The sequence below is a fragment of the Ictalurus punctatus genome, chromosome 8 (genome assembly GCF_001660625.3).
Source record: "Ictalurus punctatus breed USDA103 chromosome 8, Coco_2.0, whole genome shotgun sequence".
NCBI classification, from domain to species: domain Eukaryota; kingdom Metazoa; phylum Chordata; class Actinopteri; order Siluriformes; family Ictaluridae; genus Ictalurus; species Ictalurus punctatus.
In genome coordinates, this window is record NC_030423.2 from 242501 (window position 1) to 255000 (window position 12500).

Consider the following 12500-nt stretch of genomic DNA (forward strand, 5'->3'; position numbering starts at 1 on the left):
GAGGGGCAATAACACGCCACATTTACCCCATCACACTCACATTATTCATTATTAGAGCTCAGAGATCTGATGAGGAGATCTGATGAGGAGATCTGATGAGGAGATCTGATGAGGAGATCTGATGAGGAGATCTCAGTATCACAGTAAACTATGTCATAGTTCATCTACTGAAAGTAATGTAAATATTACCAGGACTGAATAACTGTCTTGTTCTCTTAATTCCCCTGGCCCCTCCCCCTCACGGCACTCATCCATCAGACCCCGCCCCCTTAGTGATCCAAGTCATTTATTTACCTGGCCACGCCCCCTCGACCTGTTATATAACAAAGTTAAATGACCAAGAGAAAACACTGAATTTATTTCACTGTCTGTTTTGGTATCTTTTTAATTTTTTATATGTTTAATTATTATTATCATTTATTATTAATCATTTTCAGATATTTTCGCAGTTTTATAGTTAGTCTTCTACTTTTATTTTGTAAAACTTTGAGATTTGCCTCAAATGGAAAGTATAAATAAAATGCATTATTATTATCATCATCATCATCATCATCATTATTATTATTATTATTGTTATTATTATTATTATTATTATTATTATTATTATTATTATTATTTTCTGAATAATTTCCCTTTAGATCTAATCAGTAAGTATTCGCACCCTTACAGGGTCAGTATGTGGTGTTAGATGTTGGTGTGTGCTCATAAGAGGATTTTGTTTAATAACACGTTGAGATTAACTGTAATTAGTAAGTTAAAGTTAGAGGATATGTGACGTCATAAGTTCATAAACACTTCACTAGCAGCCTTTCGTTAAAACCCAGACAGAAGCAGAAGCAGAAGGTACCGATGGAGACGAGTTTGATGTGCTCCCGCTCCAGGAACTCGAGCGCCACGGAGACGTTCTCCAGCTTCATCTGCCTGAAGTTGGGCCTGACGTGGTGTTTGCGGTACATCTTCTTCTGGCTCAGCACCTCGAGCAGGGCGATGAGCTTCAGGCCGTCGCCCAGGTCGCGCTGCAGATCCGTCACCGTCTTGTTGATGCACTTCAGGTGCTCGTTGAACCACCTGGTGAAGGTGTTCTGCTGGATCTTCTTCCACGGCGCGTCCTCGGCCAGGTCCTTCTCCGCTGAAGGCATCTCGTCCTCCTCCTCGAAGCCGAGGTCCGTGTCGGGCCAGGTCCGGTTCTCCTCCTGCTGGATCTGGTGGCTCGTCATCTTCCCGCTGTTCTGCGCGTGCTTTTATACCTGAGTGCGGAAAAAGACTTGTCGCGCGCGGACGTGAAGAGCGGAGTGAATATGCTGAACTTTACACTGCAACTAACCGTGTGTGTGTGTGTGTGTGTGTGTGTGTGTGTTTTAATTCTCGTGCTCGTGTTGAATGTAGTTGCTCCTTAATAATGGGCTGAAGAAGAAGAAGAAGAAGACGGTGTCTGTGATAAATGAGAGCGTGAGAGACTCAGCGCAGCGCGTGTGTGCGATAATGAGGGTGAATGGAGGAGGCGCGCGGCTTTATACAGGGCGGAGAGCGCGCGCCTCACACCGCAGGAATGCACAAGGACACATGCATGATGATGAACACATTTCTGAACACACACACACACACACACACACACACACACACACGGGACAATGCACTCTATTTTTACACTCACCAAAATGGGCTGTTGGGAAACCTGTCTGTCTGTCTGTCTGTCTGTCTGTGCTCCTCAAAGCAGCTGAACAATTATTACTATTATTATTATTATTATTATTATTATTATTATTATAAAGATCTTATAACCTTCTGGTCAGCAGTAACTCACGCAAATAATTGCATAATTTAGCTGCTGCAACAAACAAACAAACAAACAAATAAATAAATAATGTGAAGCTTGGTAAGTCAGAATGATCAATTAAATCATTTATTTATTGCAGTCATACAATCTGACAGAAAAAAATAATACAGAGTTTATTGTGTACATATGGAACTTCACAATTTTTCTTCAGGAGCGAAGGAGTCGTGATGTCAGGAGTCGACTCTTTTGAGTGAACACTGAGTCGATTCACAAATATGAGTGTCAATTAATATCATTTTGAAATCTCTTTTCAACATCTGTGTGTGTGTGTGTGTGTGTGTGTGTGTGTGTGTGTGTGTGTGTGTGTGTTATGGAGGGTGATCAGTTATCAGGAGAAATGGAAATTAATGTTAATGAAGCTCAGACTCAGCAGCACAAGAACATCACTGTTTCCTGAATTATTCTCATCCACAGTCACACAAATAAACACAATCACACGTCAAAACATCAAACACTTTTGGGTTTAGAAAAAAGAATCGGTCTGGGAGCTGAACGAGTCGACTCTTATCGGTGATCTGATTCACTGAAAATAATCGAATCCCATCGATACCAATATAAATGGTTCTAATATTTAAAATAAAACATTCCTCTCCCTCTCACCTGAACCTGAGCTGCTTATAGTCACATTTACTCGGATAATCTTCACTAGCTTTTTCATTTAAATATTATTATTATTATTATTATTATTATTATTATTATTATTATTATTACATTATATTATTATTATATTAAAGCATTTTAATTTAGTGTAAAAGTAATTAGTAATTAATTTACTTGCTGCGTTCTTTTATTTATTTATTTTTTTACATCACACTTTTTTGAAGTCCAATATTGCACAAAATATGAAAAATATATCCTGGATAATACAATAAAATTGTGATGACTTTAAGCACAAATGAGCATCCGATCAGCTGCTGAGGATTTCTGTAACTGAGTGAAATGTCCAGCTCTGTGTAGAAAGTACTTATATTTATTTATAAATATTTAAGTATTTATAAATAAAACCTGACTGTGTTACAGGGAAGAGCTTTTCAGTTGATGTTGCAGATGTTTTATTCACACTGTTTTGGTAAATGTCACATTGTTCATGTTATTTATTCTCAAGAGTTAAAGGGACTAAATAAAGCGCCGGACTCAGTGGCATTAAACCTCACAGAATCATTCTGTATGTAAGGAGGTAAAGTTACAGCTGAGAGTCATTATGGTTTACTTGTGTCAGTGACATCACGTCTCCGGAAGTGACGCATCAGCATCGTTATCTTAAACCATGACATCATGACGCAGGACAGGAGAATAAACCGGAGACTCCGTCAGACTGCTGGGAAAATCGCCGGGTCCACTCACAGTCTGTAGAGTTATTAATAAACCACACACACACACACACACACACACACATACATCCCCCCCCCCCAACACACACACACACACACACACACACACACACACTGAACACATGTCTCTCTGTCTCTCTCTCACACACAGATATTTTTGCTTCTTTCTAGAAATAAAAGCTTAAAATTTGAAAAAAAAAAAGATCAGCCAACAGAACGACTATTTTAAAATTAATGAATAAAAATGCACAGAAATATGTTTCAGAATCGTATATTTGGTCAGAATCTGTAACAGAGAATATTATACACAACTGAAATATTTTTGCAGTGAAAATGAATATTTGATGGTTTAATTGCTCAGACTGTGTACACGTAGAAACTTCAGTAGAAAGTGTAATGGATATTGTGAACCTGAATCCCAGAAAGAACAGAGAGCGTAGCGTGTAACTGGAGAACGAGGATAAACAGAGACGCTGGAGAACCGACAGAACGTTGAGGTTTGTGGTGTGTGATTCAACTCGTCTCTGAAGACCTAATTACGGCATCTTGAGGAACGTTCATGCTTTAAAAAGATCTGATGATGATGATGTTCGGGTCAGAACCGGTCTTGCTCCTCGTGGGACAGATTTACTCACAGCATGTCGGAGTTTATGAACGATCTGGACATCAGGAACTGTACAAACGGCTAGAACTTTCCAGTACACACTCCTAACCTTGTGTGTGACGTAGTTAACACACACTTCCGGGTCGAGCTGGTGAGCGGATAAACTCCTCACTGACGTGCTGAACAACGTTTACTGAGAAATGATCAATTATTATAATCTTTACTAAACACTAATAACTCTCCTGAGTGCTAACGCTAAACTACAGCTAATCCTACATCACCATCAGAGATATAACGCAAACTTCAATCTTACAATCAGCATTTTAATAACGGTGGAGTCGTAGACAATCATGTGTTATACACAGCACAATAAAATACACAACTCAAAATGAACAATGGTCTTTATTTATTGATGTGACAAAAGTTTATAAAGAGACAAATATATATATATATAGAAAGGAGAAGAGGTGCTCATGTTGGTTGGTGTAAAGTAGAATATTGCTTTATTTTACTTTTCTTTGACTCTTCTGATGGATTTGTTTTGTGTTATTTTCAACTACAATCTACACAACGCACAAAACTCCACAAAATCACCGTACAGCTCCGACCGAACGCAACTGCTTCAGCTAAAACACGCTCATATACAAATCTATCAATATTAACAATGTTAAAACGATATTTATTACCATGTAAGATATTCCACTGAGAGTAATGCAATGTAAATAAACATTCTTACAATATAAAATGTAAATCATAAACAATACTTCACAAAAGATAAGCAAAAAAAATGAATCTGAGTTTTAGTCTCTGTTATAAAGGAGCAGAAAGAGGCAGAAAGTCTCCAAACCTCACAGCCAAATAATATTCCATCAGTCCCACAAGTTTATTTATTTAAAGAGGGGAAAAAATAATGCGATGAATAAATAAGAAATAATCAGATCGTTAATGTTTATCTATCCTGCCAGAGATGATGATTCTTACTGAGTTTTATAAGACGTGTAAATGATTCCTCTGACCTCTTTAACGTGATCATCACATCCACTTCACTTCAATGCTCTCTTTTATTATGACATTAAATCCTGGGAATTTATCACAAACCCAATTTAAATCTCTGTTTTTTATTTTATTTATTTTTTTAAATCACGATTTGTCAAACTTTTCGTACCTGAACAACTTCAAAGCCACGAGTATTTCATAACCTGGTATTTTAAATAATATTTAATGCTTATAATGTGCAAATCTAGCAACCACATCAATAATATTGATTAAAATATATACAAAACTATTATTTTTATTTATAGTGCATTATAGTACCTTTTTTCTATTTACATATTTTGTTGAATATACTGCACACTGCCACTCAAAAGTTTTGACCCCTGTTTTATTACAGCTTATTTATTTAAATTGTTGGTGACGTGATGTGGTTTAAAAGGAATCAAACTGTTAGAGGAAAATAAATCAGTAATCAGTAATAAACACACACACACACACACACACACACACACACACACACACACACACACACAGAGAGAGAGAGACGCTTAAAGATCCATTTTTTGTTTGTTTTTTACAGAACTACATGACGACAGTATTTCTCTTTCTGACGTCTTTAGAAGCTGCTTCTGTGTTCATGGGCACATCATTACTGAGGCTTCGTGTTTACTTCCTGTTTCTTACTTCCTGCTTGTGAGCGCTGGCCACTTCTTGTGCATTATGGGTAAAACACACTCCTGTATAAACACTCCATTCAATGTTAGACCCGAGTCTGTGCGTGCTAGTGTTTGAGATGAATGTTCTAATGACGATGTTCTAATAAAGAACTATACAGGAACGCTAGCGTCAATGATTTTACCTCTGGCTCCTGTTGTTGTTGTTGTTTTGGGGTTTTTTGCTAATGCTAAACTAAACAACTTAAAAACACATTACACTATATAACAGATCGATTTATACAACACAACAATACTTAAGATAAATAGCTGAATAAATTAATGTCTTCACAAAACATACAGCTGATATAATAAATTAGAATCCAAGCCATATATAAATCTGTTAGTAAAGAACTTTTGTAAAAAATGTTTAAAGAAAGTTGCAATAATAATAATAATAATAATAATAATAATAATAATAATAATAATAATAATAATCACTAATCACATTTTGTTCTTTTGATCGATAAAGAGTCAAAGAGCCCAAAGCCCAAACGGCCCTGTTGTCGTGGAGAAGGTCAAAAGGTCAAATGATCAGCTGTCTGTGGGTCAAAAGGTCCAAAATGAAACAAATATAAAGAGATCGACACCTCTACCGTTACCGCTCTCACATCCACAGACTCCATTTTAACTCCCTGAAACACACAAACAAAATTCCCTTCATTCCATGAGTGCGTGTGAGCCATCCATCGTTCGACGCTTCTTTACTCACCGAGAATGAACCTCGTCAGAGAACACGTCCCTCAGTGTCCTCATACATCGTAAATAATTTGCCATCATTCTCAGCTTCCCTGAATACAGCTAGTATTACTGTTCACTGAACATAGCTGGCTAGCTAAAATAGATAGCTGGATATTTACAACAGAAAGCTAGCTAGATAGTTAAAATAGATGGATAGCTAGTTAAACATATACCCAGTTAATTACAACAGATAGCTGAATCTTTAAAACTGATAACTAGCCAATTATAGCAGATAGATATATAGCACATAGCTAGTTCAAACATAGCTAGATAGCTTTATACGATTGCTAAATAAGCTGTGTTAGTTAACTGTGGAATGATTTCTGCAGTGACAAGTATGACAGGTCCACTGTGTTTGTTGAAACAGAAGGACACACCAAAAACATGCGACTAACTCAATTAGCTCAGAGGGGCAACTGAGCGGTAAAGCTAACGCTCTCCAACAAGCCCCATGCTTAGCTCCCTATACACACAACATCGCTGGAACACACTGTATGTGTAAATAAAAGGCCTTGTTGTACCTGCTGCTGTTCAGGATGCGAGCTCAGACCACCAGCACCACAGAACTGCCATGATGACGATCATTCCTAAGAAAGGCAGTGAAAGAACAGCAGACTCAGTGCAGAACTGAAGGTGTGATGAAGAGATGGGATGGGAGAGAGAAAACAAATTAAGGCATGAATGAAGCGTGAAGCAACAACAAAAACACACACATAAATACAGATCTCCTTATGAAACCATCATGAAGGTGAAGGTGACTGAAATGAGAAACAGACACCGAGTTCAACTTTTATGAGTAATGTGATATGAATAATCATTAATAAACACCTACAACGCTGATTCGTCCAGGTGTATATTCAGTACCAGAAATGACCTGAAGTTAGTCATGTGCATCAAATCCACTGCTCTATTGTTTCCGATTAATCTCGTGAGGCTTTGATAAATCATTTAAAGTTTCAGGTTATTTGAGTAGAAATGGTGACGTTGGAGATCCAAATGGTGACTTTGGAGGTGGGAGGTTTGATGTTTAAGGTTATAAGTTGGAGGTTAGCGATTGGTGGAGGGGTGCTGAAGGTTAGAGGTGGATTTACATTTACATTTTGCTGATGCTTTTATTAAAAGTGACATATTGAGACAGGACACAACCAAGCAGCCGAGGGTCTGAGATCACAACCTCCTGATCAGTAGCCCAAAACCTTAACCACTGAGCACTTCCTAGCTTCTATGCTATGGTGTGACGACACATTTGGAAAGTAACAGTACTGTCAGCTAAGCTTCAGATTGTGGTGGAGGTTCGATAGTTGGAGGTTAAATATTAGGTTACCTGTGTGCTTTTTATACATCTGGAAGATTAACACAGATATCAGGGGTACTTCATGATCAAGATTGAGCAACACAGATCTAGTAGATCCACTTTTCAGTGATTTGTAGGCTACATGAGAGGTTATTTAAATTCAAATCCCAACCTTAAGGGAAATTGGTTAATGCTCAAAACCATAATGTATAATAGTACATATACGGCAAAACTTTATTTTCTTTTTTCTGTAATGGACATGATGCACACTGTGCTATACTGCCCCCACTATTTACGTTATGGTACTGCACCACATGCACGTATCGTGGTAATTTTTTTCGGATGTGCAGAATTGATGTGCTGAATGAATGTAAGGTATACGCAAGAGCCATCTTGGTGCTTCATAGTTAGACTCCTGTAGAAACCCAGCCTTAGAGGTTTTGGTAGACTCCGTCCCACCTGTCTCTCCTCTGTGAGTTTCTCTAGCTCCTCCCTACAGCGCAGAAGCTCCAGCTCCAGCTCATCCCGCTCCTTCTGACTGGTCTCAAACAGGTTCTGTAGCTCCCTCAGCTCAGTCCGCACACCATCACACTGCCATCACAGCAAAAACATGCAAAGCACATAATACAGATGAAAAATAGTCTGTCTGCCACAATGTTCAGCATGGTGCCTGTCCTAGTGTACCTGCTTCCACATCATCACACCTGCCCCAGTATACTGTACATACCTCAGGGTACCTGTTCCTGTATCAATAGCAGCAACAAGCTGACCTATCCTAGCATACATGTCTCAGTGTATCCACCCCAAGTACGTGTCTAAGCCTACATGCTCCAGTGTACCTGCCAGAGCCCAATTAACCCATAAATACCACAGTATATCCACTCCAGCACGCTTCTTCCAGTGGATCTGCTCCAATAGGTCTATTTCAGCCTTACAACCAGTCTGTCTTACTATTTCTACTTGCCCTAGCCTATCAGGCCCAGAGTTTATCTGATACAGCTCTGTCTACAGTATATTCCAGTTGACCTGCCTCATAGAGTACCTTCAGCCTAGGGTATGTTGGGGTGGATAGGTATGCAGCTACGTTGGAAAGATACCCTCTGGTGTCTACGCTTAGCCTATCCTAGCTTGTCCACTCTGCTGTAATTCATATAATACACATATACCAGTATATACTCAGAGTATCTACCCAAATCTATCTATTCCTGCATACCTATCCCAGGATATTTGCCCAAGTTATACTAACCCTTCTCACCACTCCAAATGTACTTTTAATTTCCCAGTCTACCTGTGTATCTGCCCCAGCATATCCACCCCAACATTCTTGTCTAGTCTATTTGCTCCTGCATACATATCCATCTCCCGGTCTCAAAGCATCAGCCCCAGGGTACTTTCCCGAGATACCAGCATACCTGTGTAAGCATACCTACCAAAGCATATTTGTCCAAATGTATCCACCCAGAGTACCTGCCTGCGCCTCACCACCCCAAAATATCTATCACAGCATACCCCTATACCACAGAGTTTCTAATCTTAACCCTCTTGCTTAAGTACACCATTCCTAGTCCAGCCACTCAGGCATAGTTGCCCCAGCTGATCCATCTCAGCATACCTAACCATCCTATCCACCCCAGTGTACCTGCCCCAGTATATGCCACCAAGTGTTCCTGCCCCAGTCTGTCCATGCCAGAGTACCTGCCCCAGTCTATCCACCCCAGCATACATGTCCCAGCCTGTCCATACCAGCATACCTGCCCCAACCTGTCCACCTCAATTTACCTGCCCCAGCTAACCACCCCACTGTACCTGCCCCCACCAATCCACTCCAGCATACCTGCCTCTGCAGTTGTTCTGCTCTCTCCTCAGCTTGTTTGAGCTGCTCTCTCAAGGAGAGACTGTCTGAGAACCCTGAGCTCAAACTGGTGGGTGTGAGTGGCTTTCCATCAAAGGAAATATTCTTCTGAATACAAACGTCCACCAATCTGCAGGTGGAACCTGATCCCCCAATTATATTCGTCTGAATCCCTCCATCCTCCTTTTCTTCAACTTCCACACCACTTGAACTGCTCAAAATAAGAAAAAGCTTATTAAAACATGGAGAACAGCTTGAGTTACACTGGTGAGTCTGCATGAGTGTTTTTTTACCTTGTCCTCTGCAGCACCTGTAGTCTCTCTCCCAGTTTACTGTTGACCTTCTTCAGGGTCTCACACTCTGACTTCAGAATGGCAAACTCCTTCTTCAGCTGTTCCACATCACCTGATAAAACAACCATTCATTCATTCTTATTTAATAGACACTGGGTAACTCAACAATTCAGTCACCTGGACCTACACCAGGTAGATTTTTTTTACATCCAGAGTCTTAGAATTATCCACATAAACAGATTAGATCATCTGTCAGTCTCCTTACATTTACATTTACATTTACGGCAGACGCCATTATCCAGAGTGACTGACAGAACATACTGGTCACTAGGTCACGGACTAAGAGTACCATCAGTCTAAAAACTCTGTTGGGAGGTACTATAGTCAGAAAAGTACACAGACAACACAATTATTTTGTTAATTTATGTACTTCAGAAAGAGGTAGGTCTTCAGTCGTCGTTTGAAGACTGCCAGGGACTCAGCTGTTCAGATATCTAGGGGAAGTTCATTCCACCACCCAGGTGCCAGAAGAGAGTTTTATGCATGCCTTCCTTCGACGTTTGGAGGTTCGAGGTTCGACGTTTGGAAAAGGGATTTGTTTTCTTTTTCTCAGTTTTTGTGTAAGAAACAATTTGATGTATATGTAATTTGACTTTTTATCATCACCTGGTACCAAACATTATCCACTCCAGACACGGAATAGATTTCATTTATATTATTTTCTATATGAGGAGATCTTGTCAGCCATGGTCTATTTTTAAACTAGCCAAAAAAATCCAATCTTGGTCCATAGCAAGGACAATTTGGCTTAGAAACTGTCACCCTGGCAACCCTGCCCGTGAAATACAATAAACTGAATGATGTGGATTACATCCTGGATAATACTAATACTATCATTTCAATTGTCTTTTTTCCCCAAAATGCTTTTAGATGAGATTCTAGAAGTAAACTGACTAAGCACACGTCATCCAATCAAAGTCCAATCACACAAAGGGAAGACAGAAGAATACGTTTTGTCAGGTTTGAAGGAAAAAGTTGGGGAAGGGGAAGTGTGATTATGGACTTGAATTATTATTTTTTTTTAATAGGAAACAGCAATGGTTCTGCCTGTGTGTGTGTGTGTGTGTGTGTGTGTGTGTGTGTGTGTGTGTGTGTGTGTGTGTGTGTGTGTGTGTGTGTGTGTGTGTGTGTGTGTGTGTGTCACAATACGCACAAAACTGTCCAGATACAAGGTTCATGCAGCAGTGTGTCTCAGTCTCTAGTTCTGGTAGTGGATTACTTAACACAAGAATATGAGTCATGAGCTAAAGTCTGATCCTGATCACCGGCACACAGTGTTTCAGCAGGTTTATTAGGAAACTGTTTGACCTTTAACCTAAAAGACCAAAAAAGGAAGCCTGAAGAACACTAACGTAAATACATGAATACCAAACACCTCATCAGCTGACACACGTTTTACTCTTCATCTGAAAACCAGGCTATGAAGTTTCTCCAGGTTCCTCAGAGTGTGATGTCGTGTTCCCAATAATACAGTGACATCACATTCTCGGCATCCTAACCCCCCACCCAAACACACACACACACACACACACATTCGTAATGCCAGTGGCTTCCGCCTCTTATTAAAAGCGTCATGATTTATGTCTCTAGCTGCAGGACGCTAAGCATGAGGTCGGCTTTGGAGATGAAGTCAGCAGCATGTGTGTACATTTCATGGTGATATCAGCGCACACAGCGGGGTGAGGAACACACGCTCCTTATGAGACAAAATAAACAGAGGAGAGACGAATGAACACTCGTGTTTTCTCCTGGACAAATGATCCATTAGAACACTTCTTCATAGCATGTCACCTTCATCATCATCATCATTATTATTATTATACAGCCTGGAGATACTCAGTTCTGATTGGCTGACCATTATTTTCTTGTGTGAGGTGCAATTAAAGTAGATCTGGTCAAAACCTCAATTATGCTAAATCAAGGCAGGGCAGGAACGTGCAAGCAGGGTGGAGCAGGGTGGAGCAGGGTGGGGCACGAGGGAAGTCAACCAAATAAGCTCTTCTCCTCCTCTCTCCTCCTCTCTCCTCCTCTCTCCTCCTCTCTCCATCTCTCCTCCTCTCTCCATCTCTCCTCCTCTCTCCATCTCTCCACCTCTCTCCATCTCTCCACCTCTCTCCATCTCTCCTCCTCTCTCCTCCTCTCTCCATCTCTCCGCCTCTCTCCATCTCTCCTCCTCTCTCCATCTCTCCTCCTCTCTCCATCTCTCCGCCTCTCTCCATCTCTCCTCCTCTCTCCATCTCTCCGCCTCTCTCCATCTCTCCGCCTCTCTCCATCTCTCCTGCTCTCTCCTCCTCTCTCCATCTCTCCTCCTCTCTCCATCTCTCCATCTCTCTGCCTCTCTCCATCTCTCCTCCTCACTCCATCTCCACTCCTCTCTCCATCTCTTCTCCTCTCTCCACCTCTCCTCCTCACCCTCTCTCCTCCTGTCTTCATCTCTCCTCTGACTCTTCATTGCGATCTCGGCTCTCAGTGTGACGGTCTCGAGCTCGTACTCCTCCACTGCCTGCTGGAGCGTCAGCACCTCCTCCTGCAGCTCCAACTTCTGCTGCTCTGCTCCCTCCATCTCCTGCTGGACTGAACACAGCTGGGCTGGAAAGAGAGAGAAGAGAGAGAGAGAGGGAGGGAGAGAGAGAGGGAGAGGGAGGGAGAGAGAGAGGGAGAGGGAGGGAGAGAGAGAGAGGCAGAGGGAGGGAGAGAGAGAAAGGGAGAGAGAGAGGGAGAGGGAGAGAGAGAGAGAAAGGGATGGAGAGGGATGGAGAGGGAGAGAACTATAAACCTGAAA

General features: G+C 40.9%; 2 protein-coding genes across 9 annotated transcripts in view; both read right to left on the reverse strand.

Moving 5' to 3' along the window:
* Positions 1 to 1487, reverse strand: part of LOC108269034 (filamin-C) — a 35728-nt gene extending 34241 nt beyond the window's left edge. For all 4 annotated transcript variants that reach the window (XM_053682255.1, XM_053682254.1, XM_053682253.1 and 1 more), the window contains exon 1: positions 848 to 1487. In XM_053682255.1, the coding sequence (XP_053538230.1) occupies positions 848 to 1217 (370 nt within the window). In that variant the 5' untranslated portion in view covers positions 1218 to 1487. The remainder of the gene's footprint in view (positions 1 to 847) is intronic.
* A 2765-nt stretch (positions 1488 to 4252) lies between these two features.
* Positions 4253 to 12500, reverse strand: part of LOC108269214 (coiled-coil domain-containing protein 136) — an 18571-nt gene continuing 10323 nt past the window's right edge. For 2 of the 5 annotated variants that reach the window (XM_017474925.3, XM_017474926.3), the window contains exons 4-9: positions 12131 to 12307; positions 9659 to 9770; positions 9348 to 9576; positions 7973 to 8104; positions 6741 to 6846; positions 4253 to 6113 (exon numbers count right to left, since the gene is read on the reverse strand). In XM_017474925.3, coding sequence (XP_017330414.1) covers positions 6751 to 6846; positions 7973 to 8104; positions 9348 to 9576; positions 9659 to 9770; positions 12131 to 12307 — 746 coding nt within the window. In that variant the 3' untranslated portion in view covers positions 4253 to 6113; positions 6741 to 6750. Of the gene's footprint in view, positions 6114 to 6740; positions 6847 to 7972; positions 8105 to 9347; positions 9577 to 9658; positions 9771 to 12130; positions 12308 to 12500 lie in introns of those variants that run through there. The other 3 variants (XR_001813436.3, XR_006982907.2, XR_006982906.2) reach the window with 3 other exon arrangements.